At 45.9% G+C, this 17,239-nt stretch overlaps 1 protein-coding gene across 1 annotated transcript in view; it reads left to right on the forward strand.

Annotated features, from left to right (window-relative positions):
• gli3 (GLI family zinc finger 3) overlaps window positions 1-17,239 on the forward strand; it is an 88,923-nt gene that overhangs the window by 13,102 nt on the left and 58,582 nt on the right. The window contains 1 exon segment of the mRNA XM_053412916.1: window positions 4,343-4,516. Coding sequence (XP_053268891.1) covers window positions 4,384-4,516 — 133 coding nt within the window. The 5' untranslated portion in view covers window positions 4,343-4,383.

Below are 17,239 nucleotides of genomic sequence, written 5' to 3' on the forward strand. Positions count from 1 at the left end.
TTATACTTTACAAAACTTAATAAAACATGATAGGACTCCCACATTGTGCTTGTTAACAATATGAAAACATGTCACGGCTCAAAAAAGGGTGAGAAAGACGACTAAACCAGTTTGAATGTGCATATTTGGGCCTCGATGTGTGTGTGTGTGGCAGGGTGTGACTAAATCCAGCTAAATGGCCCTAACTTGAGGGGCTGGTCCCACGTCAGCTGTAGGCCAGACTTAGTGCCATCTGGGCACAATGTTAAGTTTCACTGGTGAATGGAAGCCACAGCCACCAAATCCCCGATGCTCCCTCCCCTTCCCCTTTGCCTTCCAGGGCCAAGGGCAATCCATAAGTGCAGTGTTGAACACAGCATAGAAACCTAAGTATGTGGTTTCCACAGAGAGTCATTGAGTTCGGGAACACCTCCTCAGCAGGGATTTTGAACCAATGACAGGTCCTCCAACCACCAGCAAGCACCTCCACTGTCTCCTTAAGGGGCCTCATCCCCTCATTGACCTTATCCAATGCAAACACATGCAGCCGGAGCCAGCGCATTCTGTTTTATTGCTAGATTCAGCTAATCTTGCTGAAGGACTTGGACTCCTCCTCCTCCTCCTCCTCCCCCATCGCCCCTCAGTGTTTTAGTTATTCCAGCTGTGCAGGAGCCCTTAATGTTGTTGGCATAGCTGCAAAACGTGCAAAAACACACAGGAAAACATGTGCAGGCATGCAGGGGCAAAGTGAGGAGGCGCACACACACACACACACACACACACACAGACACACACACACACACACACACACACAGTCCCACGCTCCACCCTTTCTCCATTCATTTTCTCCCTCTCTTATCCCACTTTTGCTCACAATCTCGCTCAATCGTCTCCATCTCCCATCTCGTCCCTCCCCTCTAACTGGCTGTGCCGCGGTGCGTTTGTGCCGTGTTGATAAGCCTCAGATACCAGATCTCGGTGGTCGCTGATGTAATGATGATGAATGCCGCGGCATTGCCAGTCTCCCCCCTCGAGGGGCCCTCGACACTGAACGGCCGCCCCTAATGAAATGAACACAAATACAGTACCTCGTCTGTGAGGGGGGGTTTCCAAATCTAAGAAGACACTTCAAGAGTTTATATAGAAATGTCCCCTATAGTTTCTGAGTGTGTGTGTGTGTGTGTGTGTGTGTATGTGTGTGTTTGTGTTCTCAGTGATAGAAAGCAGGTTCACCTGAAGCAGTTTCATTAAAGTAAAGCTTGTAAAGACGTTGTTTCTCAATAACAAACCGTGGTGGTTTTTGATGCTGTTAGCAGCCTGTATGAAGCACGGGAAAAAAGAACAGGATATTTTTTTTCTATCAAAGCCAAAAGTTTATTTTGGTGTTACACTTTGATGTGCACAATTTGCAGATGACTTTCAACTGGGTGCCTTTGTCGCAGAGGCGTATAATTTATGTTAAATTGATTTGCTTAATGTGCTTATAAAATAAGAATGTTTTTTTCTGAGGGAACTGTCTGAATTGTGGTATTTTAAACCTGTTTAATCGCCTCCCTTTCTGTGTGGAGGGATTACAGTCGAGCACAAATAAAGATACGCCCTCTTTCTCTCTTCTCTAATTGGGTGTAGGACTGACATTTCATGGGAAAGACATTAATATGAAATTAACATTTATTTTTTGGTAACAGCAGCAACCAGTGCCTCGTTGTAATCCCTTCTTTTTGTACCAGACCTCTGTGACACACGACTGACTCCGGGTCTGTGCGGAGGTGTCCACAAAGATGGTTGGTACCTCCGCAGTGGAGGTCATGTTGTCACCTCTGTCAGTTGGTTTGTTCCTAAGCAAAATTACACAAAAAACGAGATTTGATGGAAGCATATTGAGTCAGGGAGGAAACCATTAAGTTTGGGAGCAGATCAGGAAACGGATGGAGGATTTTCTTTCCACTTTCTTTGATAGAATGACATTTTTAACAAAGAATTCATTGATCTTGATGAAGGAGAAGTTGAATTAGGTGCAGCTTGATTGAAACTTTTGCCGTAAATATGCTTGATTGATGTAAATGTATATAAAAATCTGATTTCTACTTATAAGTGGATCAGAGTTTGTTTTCCTCAGTGCAGGGTCAGAGTGACACATGAGAACGAGGCTCAAACTACCACTTCTCTGTCCTTAAATTAACATCTGTTGCAAAATTACATAACAACACTTCAGCACTTTGCTTTGATGTCGTGATGCTCTGTAAACACAGATGGAAGTGCCTTGGTGTTGGTGGGACATGGGCGAAAATGAGCAACACGAAAACAGGCGAAGGCAGAGATAGGAACATCTGCAGGGCCTGGCTGTGGGCGTCCAGGTCAGAGGGATTATGGGTGAAAAGGTCCTGCTTTTAATTGCTGCTTTGGAACTGTGGCCTGCCTTGTGGAGCACAAAAGGCCGGTCAGACATGCTTCAGTGGCTCGGACTTGTGAATATTTGCCTGACCGGTGGAATGCCCCGCTTTCACCACAGCTCGCCTACAAACCCCCCGGTCCTGACCAGCGCATGACCACTGCTCTCTCAGCTGCTTGTGCTGTGGTCTGACTCACCTGGGGGCCACGAGAAGACCCACACCAAACACACAAAGCATTTTAGGAGCCATTCTACACGGCTGTTGTAGAATGGCTCCTCTCTTGCTTCCTCTCCTCTGTGCTGCCTTTGCTCAGGTTCAGTCATTAGAATGATGTAATGGCAGTTTAAGTTTTCTCTGATCATTTCAGGTCCTGGAAATAAAAGTAAAAAACAAAGGCGTCTGTGATCAGATATGAGCAGAGCAAATGACAAATGTGAACGTGCAGACAGTCATGCACGTGCACATGTTCTTACAATTAACTTTTCCCCGTGCTGCAAAGACCCCCAGAAATGAAAGCATCCCCTCTATCAAATGCATGCAACAGTGATTTGAGATGATATCTGTGCAAGTAGGACAAAAAGTCTTTGGTTATGGATGACGGCTACACATGTATGCATGTGGGAGTGATTAGAGGACAAGCTCTTGTTTAATTCTGTTTTGATTGGTAGGGGAGTAATTGCATTGTGTTCCTTTTTTTTTTTTTCCCTTTGCTGTTTTTTTTTTTTTGTAAGCCAGAAATTGCTTACAGATGTTGTTGCCGGGTCAGAATGGATGACAGACTCTGGTTTTTCAGGGGGTTGGGAAAAAAACAAACAAAGCGCACAGTGTTTGTCTGAAGTTTACCCCTCACCACTTCCCCCTCGCTTTCCCTCCTTGGGGAGTTGGTGAAAATCTGCCCCCCCACCCCTTCCCTCCTCCCCACCACCACCCTTCTCTTGTAGTTTTTCAGCAGCACGCCTCTGTTTGCATTACAGCCGACTCTACTCCTGTCCTCTTATATCCATGGATGTTTATGGGTTGGAGGACAATTAAATAGCACAGGTGGGGAATTAGCTTTTCTGCATTGGAAAGAAAATGTCACTCAGACTAAATATTTCCATGAGTTATGGCGGCTAAGTAAAGGCTCTGCATCGGACCAAATGAAGCTGTCCTGTACTTTGTGCAAAATGGCTGGTTGCGGTGTATCACCATGTAGTCTCCATAATCAGACACCTCCATGACCTAGATAGAGTTGAGTTTGTAGACGGCCTCTGAGGTGCTGAACCGAGCAGCATGTCTGCAAGACTGTTGGCTGAACCCCCTTCTAAACCCACAGACAGTATTAACTTGAACCACCTTTATTCTTTGAAAGAAAAATTGCCCGGCACCATGATATTCCCAAAAGGGCCTTCAAACAACCCTTGTTTTTTTTCCTTTTCTTCCAGGACTGTGAATGTTTCTCACTCTGTGGTATCCCCTTAAGGTTTCTGCTTTCTCTCTGGAAAGACTGCCAGAGCCGGATTATCAGTGTATCCACAAGCTTCTTCTATTCATATATTTATAAGACATAGTCAGGATGTCCTGCCTCTGCGTGTTTTAATTCAGAAGTCAGAAGTTGAGCGTGACACAGTTTGAGAATTAGTTCATTCATATTTTGTTTTTGGGTTATTGAGATAACAGCGGATCAGAGCCCAGCAGGTTTGAGCTAAAATAAATGAGGGTGGTTTGCTGGGTTGACCCCTGGTCTGCTCTGGGCATCGTGAAGAGAGAGGATTGGATCTGAAGTTTTCCTCACAAGGTTCCCTGTGTTGAAGTCTTGTCTCGAGGCAGTCTATTGATAAAATGTTTAAAATGTGGTAGATCAAGCAAGAAGCGAATAATGCAGAAATCACCCACATGCGTTATTCTGGTTTTTAGAAGTGGGGTGATGAGTTTGTGTGAGATCTGACTAACTTCTTCTCCTTCTTCTTCTTCTTCTTCTTCTTCACCAGTTGTCTCGTCGCCATGAGTTGTTGAGGAATGAGCAGTCGCCATGGAACACCAGTCGCAGGCCAGTTCAGCAGCTGAGAAGAAGAAGAGAGTTGAGACCATCGTGGCGACCAAGGGCTCATCAGTGCGCAATGACATCAGCGAGAAGGCCGTGGCCTCCAGCACCACCTCCAACGGTAAGCACCACCTCTAACCGACACACAACTTCACACAACACAACTTTGGTCTATGGGAACACACCCAGTTTTCAGTAATTTTAATAACAAGCAACATGTCGAGCACACAGATGCTATTAAGGTTTTATTGTCCAAATAAAAATTGCGCCGGATAAAAGTTGTAAGTAAATTACTGTTACTGTGGAAAATATATTTTCAATATGTCGTAATTGAGAGGAAAGTTCTCATTGTACAAGAATGATATTATTACAAGAATAATTGATTGTTAAATTACAGCCTGACACGAAAAGTTACGACTTAAATTGTAAAATTATGACCATATTCCCAAAACTTTTATTACTTTATTCTCGTAACTTTTCCTTTCATTATTACAACTATTCCCACAAAATTATGACATTGTTCTTGTAAAATTGTGACTGTTCTTGTATTTGAAGTATTATGACTTCATTATCTCCCCCCCGCCTAGTCCCCACCCCCCCTTTAAGTGGCCTTAATACTCCTTCTTTGTCTCATAAACCCACCATCTTAAGTCTATTAAAGAGAGAGTTTTTATTTAATTTGGTCACGCAGGCGTAGAGCATCTCACTGCTAAGCTCTTTCTTGATGCGTTCCAGCCCTGTGAGGTTGAGACGGAGGCGGGGCTACACCACGTCACCTTCTACCTTGTTTACATTGTTGAGCTTCTGGGCTGCTACTCATCCACTGAGGGGAACGAGGAATGTTTTCCTTTGTACCCTCGCTCTCATCACTTGAAGCTGAATCTGACCAACTCCCCCCCAAAAAAAACACGATTTAAAGATGAAGACAGGCACAGATCCTTTTCTTATGACTGTTTACGTTCCCCTGTTCTCAGGCTTCACCGCGAGTCACATCCAACGCTCGCTGGTAGCACAACTCTGGCATGTTTACATAGCAATGTCTTCAACACATGCTATTAAAAAGTGGCGTGGGGCTTACAGTTCATTAGGCCTGTCGTCATTCAGCCTTTCATTCTCGACTCAGATGCCGGAATGAGGAATATTAGAAGCCAGTGTGTGTTTTTTTTAAATATTTTACTGGAAGCCTCGGAGCATCAAGCTTAAGTCATAACAAAACCAGAGTTGAGATCACCACAGTCTAAGCTGCAGCTGTGCTCATTAGCAGTGAGAGGATTTGGATGGTTTTGTGTACGGTGGGTTGGCTCTTGTAGCTGGAGCTGGTGGCCTGATAGAGAGTTTTCTGTCACAACCCCCCTCCACCCCACCCACACCCTCCACTCTGCTGTTGTCAAATATGATCACCGCAAGTGTGAACAGCAGACAAACCGTTTTGGGGAAGGGTAAACAAACTGCTGTGACTCGGTCCCCATATGGGAGTTATCGCAGGATATGGGTAAGGCAATGCATCCTGAGGCATCATGGGAACACTCACTCTTACTCACTCCCAGATGGCCGGCGCTGGTTTATTTATTAAACGGGCAGCAAGGAAAAAAAAAAAGAATGGATGCAATTTGGCTGCTTGATTGTGGATTTCTATTTTTTTTCTTCTTTCTCCATAATGTGCCGGTAATTGCAGCACAAGGTTTGTCTTGGAAACTTTCCTCTACCGACTCAGCCGGACAGCTTCAAGCAGTGCACTCCCTAAAATACAGTAGACTCATAATTCACAGGAAGATGGGGAGGGGATGATACGTATCTGTGCAGAAAGGTCCCCTTTAGATCCCAATCTGGAATCTTTGGGAATCATAAGATAGCTTACACATTCTTTGTGTGGTTATAATTACAGCGCATTCCCAAGTGGCCCCCAGAACTCATAACCTCTTATCAGGTGTAACCCTACACTGGCCTCAACTTTAACCCCCGTAGCCCTTGCCCCGCTGCCTCCCTGCAAACAAAAGGTAATTGTGAGCAGCTGCGGAACCCTAGTGGTGAAATATTTCCAGCCCGGCAAGCAGAGTGTAGCGGCCCCCTCCCCCCCCGATCTGGGCACAGTGGAAACCCTGTGGTGCGCTGCGATAAGTTGTGAAAAGTGGGGAAATAAGTGCGAGGAGCAGGTGGAGTGAACTTGGCGGATGTTTGGGATTTGGATCCGCTTGCCAAGAGGTATTGATCTCATCGGATCTTCTAGCTGGATCTGTTTGGATTGACACACTCCCCCTTCTTTTCTGTTTTAGCTTTAAAATCTTTACTAAAAGTGCTTCTAGTGTAAACACTTGTGTCTTCCCATCTTGTCCTGTAAGTTTGGTCCAAGTTGAGCAGCCACAGAGTAATTATTGAGTCCTGGTAGACCGTTCCCACATGCTTTGCTAAATGGTGGCTTCATCCTGTGTGCCATTCATCTCCATGCCCCCTCCTCTTGCCCTGACAGCTCAAAAGGGCCGACTGTGCCACAACAATGCTGTGATTGGTGCTCTTTAGGAGGGGTTTGGGGGGGCTCCCCTCCTACCCTCATCATTCGGCAGGCAGGTGGACCACAAAGTCCTCTGATTCTTTTGTTGGGTCTCAGGCTTAAAAAAAAAAAAAAAAAAAAGATGTCCTTGCCTGGAGAAATCTTGTCGTCATGGGATAATTTGCTATTTAAAAAAAAAGAGAAAAAACATGGTGGGAGCTGAAAGGTTGAGGAGAAGAAAAGTTTCTGGTTGGCTGGAGTTTTTTTTTTTTTTTTACATGGGTGCTGCTGATTTGAGGAAAGCAATGGGAGCTAGTTTAAATAATAGGATGAGACTTGAAACATGGGGAGGGGACGAACTGGACCCAGTTCAGGAAATTGTCAGGGAACGCTGCTTTAACATAACAGAGCTCCCCCAGTAAAGCAGTTTGCACAGCGGATGAGACGGCACCCTCCATAATGGCCATGTTTAAAAGGGCAGGAGCAAGGGTCTCGCAGGCAAACAAGTTAAGCCTTAAAGGGCAGCAAATGTAAGGCTTTGGTGTAGGTTACCAGAGAAATCCCTAAGCAAATGGAGAGCGTGGCTAAAGTGTTTAAAGAAGAAAAGGAGCACTTCACTGCTTTGAAAGAAAAAAAAAAAAATCTCCTGACTGGTGAAGAGAGGGAGGGATGATAGAGAGAGAGAGGGGTGGGGGGGAGGAGATAGAAGACGAGCGAGGGGCCACCTTCCTTTTTAGGCAGCCATTTAAATGATCAACAGTAAATAGAGGGGAATGTCATCTGACAGAAATAAAGTTCCCGTTAACAGCGGGGATGGAAAGTAATTTACAGATATGCTGTCCCCGCCATCTTTGTGCCTCCCAGATAAGGTTTCATTTCAGAAACGGATAGGAGACATTTTCACTTACGGGCCCCCATTCTGGGACACCTGTGATAACAGCTTGTGGACCCCTAATTGAAAATGGGTTTCAAAATGGATTTTCACTTTTCTTCCTGCCTCCTCTACCCCCTCCCTCATGACTACTCCCCCCCACCACCACCACCACCACCACCTCCACCTCCTTAACACCCAGCTCCATCCCTTGTTTCCTTGGCGCTCCTCGTCGTTGGCAGAGGGAGGCAATATCGGAAAGAGAAAGGGAGGGAGAGAGAGGCTTTGGGGGGGGGGAAATGGAGCGTTGGGAGTGGATCATCCCTCAGCTTGTGTCAAAGCTATGACAGCAGCGTGATCCGTCTTATTAATGAAATCATTGATCACTTGATGGGGCTCATAATCAACTGTTTCTCTGCTGTATCCTGCCCACCCTCCTCCTCCTCCTCCTCCTCCTTCTCCTTCTTCTCCTCCCTCCTAATCTCGCCACCTCTGCTTTCCACTCTTTAAAAAATAAATCCACCCTATACAATGGTCCACTTTGGCAATGGGATAATTTCTGTGCTGCTAAAGGGAATTAATGATTAATAAATACATAAAAAGAACATGAACACCCAACCACTGCCCGGTGACAGATGCAGACTAGTGATTCAGCATCAGGAGATCTGAGGGGGATCTGAAAACGTCAAGATCTGCAATAAATATAACGGCTCGCTTTATTAAATTGACAGTCTCTCTTAGAGGTTACAAGCTGCTGGGTATTTGTGAAATGATTTAATGTAACACAACTGTTACAAGGTGATCTCTGCCATCTGTATTTGTGCTGTATGTATTTCATGGGGACCAGAGGAGGAAGTAGGGGCCCCTCTGTGTTGCCCTGCTCTGGGCTCTGCCTGTGGTGGCTAATGAGAGAGGACTGATGGAGGGATAAGGGACCTCATGGGAGCCCGGGCTGGCCCACAGGTCAAACAGCACAATGGAGGAGGCGTTATAGAGCCTGACACACAACCCCACACAGGAAAACTGGCTTTTAGTGTCAAAAGACTTCTCTGTGGTACATAAATAATACATATAAATACATTACAAGTTGTTCAATAAACAAAATTACACTGAAGACAATAATGTTTCCCTAGTGTGGCTGTTTAATAAACGATCTGAGGTATAAAACATGAAATCTACCTGTAGAATACTCTGAGTCCATGTGCACACACAGTGGATGTGCTCTGCCTGCACTGGTGAGCCACAGCCATTTCATGGACCTCTGCACTGAAGGCAATTTCCTGCAGCAGCGGGGGGACAGGCGTTTGGCAGCGCCACCTCACAGGGGCCCAGGGCGCAGGATTAGCTTAGCCTCGCTGCTAATCAGGGCGGAGGGGAACCTCAGCTGCTCAGCTCAGTCCAGCCCAGCCTGGCCTCTATTGTCTGGCACGTTTCCTCCTGCCCAGAGCAGCCTGCAGGAGCACCGCTGCTCCTTCACTGCTGGAGGAGGCACATAAGCCACCTCCTTTAGACTCATAGCATGCTGTGGAGATGCCGGCCAGAACTTCACTGTAGTGGAATTGCATCTTTCTTTTTTTTTTGGGGGGGGGGGGAGTTCATCCTACTTGTTGAAATGCTTACAAAAACTTCAAAAATAGTATTGTTTTTGAAGTTTTGGCCAGTGTTATGGTATGATTCTACTTTTCATTGCAATTTTCCAAAAAACTAGTTAATGAGGCTTTTAAAAAATATAAAATAAAAGAGATCGTCTAGAATGTTAGAAATAATCTTTCAGTACACAGGAAAAACCACGGATAACCACAGTAAATACGTCACATGATACCTGACCCACTGTTTTTTATGTAATGTTGCCATATTGCTTTATCCAAATTTTTTTTTACTTTTATTTGTAGAAATGACAAACAGCTATAGAAATAATATTCATTATATTCATTATAGTAGGAAACTGTCTAATGTGAATAATAATTATACGAAATTTACTAAAATCTCATTTGATAAAGTTAGCATGCTAACTTGCTCGCCCCTTCCTGTATTGTTGTCTTTCTCTCTATGCGACATTCTTCCACTCTTGGGATGGATACCTCAACTTTCTGGTAATATTCTGCCCCCTATTTGTGTGGAGTATGAATTTGAATTTAATGACTAAGAATCCATGACATACATCATTACAGAATGCAATCTCAATTCAGTAATTTAGTCATAGATTATTGAAGCTAATGCGTTGTGATAGATCACGCTGACCATCACAAAGCGTCTTCAGAGGAACCTGAGGTCATTTTCACTGACACGCTGAGAGCCGGAAAGGCCCTGGAGTCGTAGGTCACCCAGGTCAGAGACAAGTCTCTGAACCGATAACCAGCCTCACAAAGACAAATCAGCGCTCCCTGTGTGACAGGATCGGGGGACATCGACCAGTCCGGCCCCGCTGAGTCCCAGCAGTGCCTCAACCAGGCCAAATCTCACTGCCCTCGGAGGCACAGGGGCGAGCGACCAAGGGCCCCATAAACTCATAAACCCATAAAGTGGAGAAACAGTAGTTTATTATTCTACCACTCTGTCCATTTGTTGTCAGGCATCAGTGGCCTCCCTCCTGCCAGGAGGAACAAAGCAGGAGTGTCCTGACCCTGACAGGAGGATTTATTGTAGTGTGTCCTTATCCGCGTCCTCTCTGTTTTGTTCACTCACTCACTCCTCTGTACAGGGTTCTTGTTGAATGTGATGAAACAGCAACTAGTGGCCTTACCACCGGGGTTGGAGTTTGTATGGAGAAAAGTGACAGTGCATGGAAAATACACAGTCACTATAATCTTCTTCTTCCTCTTTTCAAGATGATTTATATGCACGTTAAAACATTATCTGCTTTTCCTCATTCAGTTATTTGTTCATCACAAGAAAAACGCACCACATGCAAATCAAATTTAAAGATACAGTATTTAAATCTAGTTTGGTTAACCAAGATCATGGCTGGTGAGCGGTAAAGCAAAACATCAAGAGTTCCGGTTTCAAGCTGTTTTCAGCTCGGTGCTCCGAGCTCACTGGATTAAATCAAGACATGCTTTCAGGTTTGAGAGAGCAAAAGGCCCTATACCCCCTAATCTCTCCCCTGACCTCCACACCTCCTGGGCCTTGACTCTCACCCTCTCTCCCTGCTCCCCCTCCTTGTTCCCCACCCAACCCTCTCCTTCATAGTGCGAAAGAGGAGCCAGGATCAAAGGCCATAAACCATTGCAGTGATTTCTAGTGATTGATTAGAAGCAGAGGTTGAGAAGCAGCGGCTCCCTCCATTCTTCCCACCCTCTGGTGCTGCGCACGCATTCTCCCAGGGCTCTCATAAATAGCTCAGGCTTTAAGTGTGAAAAGAGCAGCCACGATTGGCAGACAGAGCCCAGAAAACACATCCGTGCCGAAGCAGCTTGGCCGATTCTTCTGCCTCTTCCTCCTGGGTGGGGGGGGGGGGGGGGGGTGGTGTCAGTTGATAAGAACCATTTGTTGTCTTGCTTGGATCTGGGGAGGGACAGTGTAATCCCCTTGCCCTGGTCTGTGCGCAGAGCTGGAGGAAAGAGTAGGAGGAATTGATTTTCAGAGAGAGGGCATGCGGTGAATTGAACTCAGATGTGAAGCAGAGACAGGGTTTGAAAGAAACATTCTACTTGCGGGGAAACAAATGTCTGTAGCTTACAGCGGAGGGGCCGTGCAACTTGAACTTGAGCAAGTCCCTCTAATGTTAATCAATTGCATAGCTGTCTTTCACCATTCTCTCCCCTTGCCTCCTCCTCCTCCCCTTGTCCTGAGCACAATTCAGCCCAGAGGCCCCTTGACAAGCGAGGAGTCCTGTAAAGGCATTTTAATAGACCATGGCCATTCAGTGGCACCGAGATTAATGCTCCCACATGCGTGCTTTTGCGCAGAGACACACATGCACTTCGCTCTCTCTCTCTCTCTCTCTCTCTCCTACCCTGCCTGATCTCACCTGGAGCTGTGAGTCTAATGATGTTCGGAGTGTGGGCCTCGCAGCGACAGCTCCCGTCCCGGGGAGATGTGTCTCATGTCAGACTCTGCGCCAGACAGACTCCAATAAGAAAAGGGGAGGGGTGGTGGTGGTGGTGGTGAGTGGGGCTGGTGGGAGTGGGTGTTCTTCAACACAGCTGGAGCGGGGCCAAAACTAAAAGTGCAATTCTCCGAAGGTTTTTGTTTTTCCTCCGTGGTATTTACAAAGTGATTGGGCACATTTCTGAGTGTCATGGAGGATCTCATTACACTCTTAAAAGGTTTTTATCCATCCACATGTTGTGAGATATGCGCACGCTTTGCATACTGTAGATACTCTGTCATGCATGAATGCAGACACATAATCACTGATTTTCTCTCACTTTCCTCGACAATCACACACACACACGCACACAAACACGCACACACACTTGGTGCAACTGGAGGATGGGGTCGCGATTATTAACTGTTTGGCAACCTCATGACTTCATCTTCGGTGCTGTCAGAGGCGGCCCACATTATGTCTTCGCTCGGCTCAATGGGCTCTTTGTTCTGGCTTGGCTCTGGAGCAGCTCAGCATGGGGCTGCGTGAGTCCAACAGTCCCACTGCGGCTCGGGAGGGAGGGAGACGGATGGATGGAGGGAGGGAGGGAGGTGGTGGTGCATGGAGAGAGGGTGTGAGTGTGCGGGAAAGGGGGTGAGGGGAGATGCAGGGGAGCTTTAGGAGATTTGGGAAAGACATGGGAACTGAGAGAAGACTTGAGAGAGTGACGGATGACAGAAGGAAAAACCATGATTAGCAGGGAGAGAGTGAGAAAGAAAAAATACGTGAGGTGGGATGTAGAGAGTTAAAAGAGGGGGAATGAAGGATGGGGGGGGGAAATACTACATGCCACAGGTGAGTCCTGAAGTAGCCTGGAGCAGCAAAGTCTTTTTCTATGATAATTTCCAGCACCGCGATGCCTCCAGCCCACAGATTCATTCCAATACGAACACCAGATTATAAAGGCAACATGTCAGCTGAGCTCCCGCAGCCATCCTCGTGTGGAATGTGGGATTAATGGCAAAGTAATGCAAGAGATTAGAGAAGGAGGCGAGAGTGGAGGATTCCACTGGCGGCAGTGACAGGAGAGGTCATACATGAGGGGAGCTCATTACCGAGAGCAGACAGCAACAGAGGGAGGACGGGTCGGGAGGACGGGTCGGGAGGACGTAAGGACAGAGAGTGTTGAAGCAGAAGATACGATGAGGAAAACCAAGAGGTGAAAAGATGAAGCAAAAAAAAGAAGTAGAGGGGTCTTCTGTATACTTGGTCAGATAGAGGAATGTGCCCAAGGAGAAGCTTTAACTTTTGTATATTCTTATAACCGTTATCTGCACTAGGTCGAACTCCCACTACAAATTCACAACAGCACATAATTGTGGCGACAACACCATTATACATTTTGTAATAGTTGGGTTTAGGCTATCGCAGAACTAAAAGATTGTTGTGTGGTGTAAAGCAGGAGCGGCTCGGCCCTCTCATCCAAACCTACATCCTTCATCCCATATTGTGCTTTCCTTTGCATTACAGAGGCATTTATCTAATCACATAGACAGCGCCTCTTCCCTTTTCCCCGACTCACCTCCACCCACTACCCAGCAGACAGTGGTGGAGTCTGTTTGGCCAACACAGCAGATCCTCTAATCTACAGAGCTTTCCCTACCCGCTGCAGACACTGTAATGAAGGGTCCAGGTCTCTCCTGTACTTTAAGGGAGAGGGGGGGGTGGAATTACACCCTGTTTTCTAAGCAGTTTTTCTGTATAAGTCGAACAATGATTGAGGTTTATAAAGGATTCTTTGTGAGGTGATTTAGGACCTTTTAGGTCTTGAGGAGAGAACTGTGGAAAATGAGCTAATGTTATTTTAAGTAACTAATGTGTAAAGCTTGAATTTGAATTTTTTGTAACACCAGGTAACTTAATGCATGCGCAGAGCGGCCTCTTGCCGTGGGCGCAGGGTGAGGGAGTCAGTTGAGTTGTGTTATTTTTATGGTAGTTGGCTTGTAGTTTGGAATTGTGATTGTCATGCTCCCTGGTAAAAAGGCCTTGTGTCCAAATGTGACGGGTTAGGAACAGTAAGCGTTACCAGCTGCAGCATCAAAGGCCCGGGCGTGCTGTTCATTTAACCCAGATCCGTCACACTCGTGTGCAGCCTCCGATTCAACCTGTAATGTAGACATTCAGCAGAAAGCATAATACTGAGACTAATGTAGAGTTATTGATGCAAATGAACTCCCGGCACCTCTTTACCTGCAACACGTCAAAGGTTACCAGCTACATTTAAATGAATAAAATCACCACCAGCAAATTCTGTGGCAGCCCAGAGAGAGCAGCTCCACTGTGTCAATTTGAATCTGTGTCTGTTCTCTGTCCGTGCTCCGCCGGCATGCAACGCTTTCATGTTTTCAAAAATGATCTCCAAATGTAGATTGGTCCGGGAAAAACAATTACGTAAGCTTAGCCAGGTGGTATAAAGTTATTAAACTGACTGAGTTATTGTGTTAGCTTCAGGACCACAGCAACCACTGCTTGCATGTTTAACAGGTTTAACAACTGGTTTAGGATTCCCAGTTTGTTCTACTTCAGTTCTCAGATGACAAAAAAAAACTGATAAATATTAAAACTAGAATGGCTCCTCCTCTTTACCTCCCTCTTAATTTCAACAGTAAAAATGGCACACAATTAAAATTATCAGTCTCCTAAATATGTCCCAAAAAAAATCATCAAGATCCCAAAAAAATTCCTTGACAAATCTGTGAAAATGTCAGAAATTGTCAAAGCAAGTGAGGAGAAATTCCTGGATCTTCCCCTAGTCGAAACTGTTCCAAAAGTTAATGTTTACTTCTTCGACTGATCCTCCACCATTCTTCCACCAATTTTCAATAAAAATGGTTCCATTCTTTTTGCGTAATCCTTTCTTGTGTTATAATGAAAACTTAATTGTGAGACTTATTCATTTTCCTGTACATTGTGCATTGTATTTTACATTTCCGTGTGAACTGTGACGTTTAGAAAACCACCCGACAATGTCCTTCTCAAATCACATTAAAAGTTTTCTAATGATCTTTCCAATTGAAATGGTTTCACTGGTCTGTACTGAGCTGTGTAGCAGGTGTGAGAACAGATCAGCAGCGACGGAGCAGGCAGTGAATTACACAGAGAGATCCAAACATTCACAAGCCTAATCACCACAGAAGAGGGAGGGGGAGCAGGAGAGAGAGAGAGAGCGAGAGAGAGAGAGAGAGTCCACTCTGGACTTAGACGTTCACCAGTCATTGATAAAGTGCTTAGCAGCAGGAAAATTAATGAATCCGGCCTGACTGGGAGAGGGGGGCTTGGGGTTGAAGGGGAGGGAGAGGAAGAGGAGGAGGGCTGCTGGGGGTGATAGGCTGGGTGGGTGTGTGTTTGGAGGGGGTAATCCTGTTCCAGCTAAATGGCTGATCCCTCTCATTCCTTAGATATCAAATGTCAAAAGTTAAATTAGCCTGCTTGCCTCAGATAGGAGTTAACATGGTTTTAAATGGGGTGTGGGGGTTGCTGATTCCTGCCTCCTCTGGGATGGTGGGCAGGTGCCTTTTGAAGTGTCTAATTATCCAGCTCCTAGTAAGTGCTGGCTAACTATCTTAATGAGGGTCTCGGTGCCTCAATGCAGCTCAGGCACCGTGACACTTGCAACAGAAAGTGTGAATGTACGGTGGCCCTGAAAGCTCAACGTACTGCGACTTCAGACAACACATGCATGTAGATAAAACATGTGCAAATGGAGAAAACACATAGAAATTAGACGAAGTACCAGAAAATAAATGCGACAGGCTAACGTTGTGTTAGCTGGGTATATAACATGCTAACATGCATCTTCTTCTGACATTACTGTGGTATAACCAACTTCAACTAGTGTTTTCACGAGGCACAACCCATGGTAACAACAGGCCTGTCCGAGCCTTGAGTTACTGTGCGTTGAGCTCTCAGGGCCACTGTATGAATGCACATTTTGAAGCTAACAAAAACACACACACACAACATTTTACTATGTTTACATAAGAGTGCCCAAGAAGAAAAAAATACGACATGGACGTAAAGTCTGGGCAATTAAAATTTATGTGAAAGAGGTTTATGATGTCATCCTATACGGCAAGGTGGAAACATCCACAGTGGCATTTTGGAATGTACTTAATGTGCTTGAAATGACTATATTATTTTATTTTTTCTATTTTATCCTAACTGCTGGCTCTGTGTTTCTTTGCATTGGCTGGGTATCCATTTTTCTTGGCGAGCTGTTCCTAATCTGAGTGCCACAGACTTGGTCCGAATCACTCTGGTGTCAGAAGTGGGATTCCAATGCTGGGGCCCAGTGGAAAGCTGGCCCACTCCGGTCTGGTGGGCCGTGTGCCCAGATTCACCCGAAAAAACCCACTTTCCCAAATAGACATAGTTCTGCCGTAGTCTGCCCCAGCACACAATCATTTTGTATTGTTGCAGAGAGCAGTTTAAATAACCAACAGGTTCTGGCTGATCATTGCTGACTTGTGTCTTTCTGAAGCAGTTTTAATGTAGTCTATAAGGCAACCAGAGTACTAAATGGCTTTTTGCTTTGAAGCCTTGATCAAATGCATCTATTGGTGTTTGATTCCTTAAAGAATGGCCAAGGTGCCCTTTGAGTGGAAAAACCTTAAAAGGCCTTAGCTCTCCACAGTCAAAAATGCATGAGTGTGCATTTTAGAGGCTGAGCTTTTAGCTCTCAGTGCAATGCTCATTGCTCCCTCACAATGTGGCCCTGATGAAACGGTAGTGGGGTTTCAGGCCTCTCTACGGTGGGCCTATGCCCCTAATGGGTGAATAAGGGGTAGCTGGGGGCAGCCGGAGGCTTGGCACGACACAACCCTGCTGTGAGGCTGATTTGAGGTGAGCACAGGGAAAATGGGAAGGAGCCATGCTGGCTTTGATTTGCCCCTCCCCAGCCCCAGGGCTTGGAGGCTGGAGCTGCGAGATGCTGAGCTCTGGTTGCGTCCCTCCAGACCCCCGGCGGCAGAGAAACAGGCTGGGACTGAGGGCCACGGAGCTGGGGGTTGGGGCCTGTGCTGCCGAGAGCCAAATTGAGATGTGGGAGTCGTCAAATTTGCCTAGATGAATATTGAAGAGGGCGTTTGCGAGCGCTGTGTGGGAAATCAGGAGCTGACAATAGACTGCTAACCAGGAGAGGGAACATCCTGACCTGCCCCTGCTTCTCTTTGCAATTCGTCTAAGCATCAGTCACACGCTTATGGTTAAATAATGCACCACCATCGATTCACTCTTCAGAGACAGAATCAAACATGCGCGCAAAGTCAGAGGAGGTGAACTTCATGTTCGCTGACAGTTATGTTGACTGGGAATTGCTAATCGTGCTGCCCACATATATCAGGATAATGGTCGGATTCTGCCGTGTGACTTTCAGAAGATTTGTTTGTCAAGGAGT

Source organism: Pleuronectes platessa, chromosome 20 (genome assembly GCF_947347685.1).
Source record: "Pleuronectes platessa chromosome 20, fPlePla1.1, whole genome shotgun sequence".
NCBI classification, from domain to species: Eukaryota; Metazoa; Chordata; class Actinopteri; order Pleuronectiformes; family Pleuronectidae; genus Pleuronectes; species Pleuronectes platessa.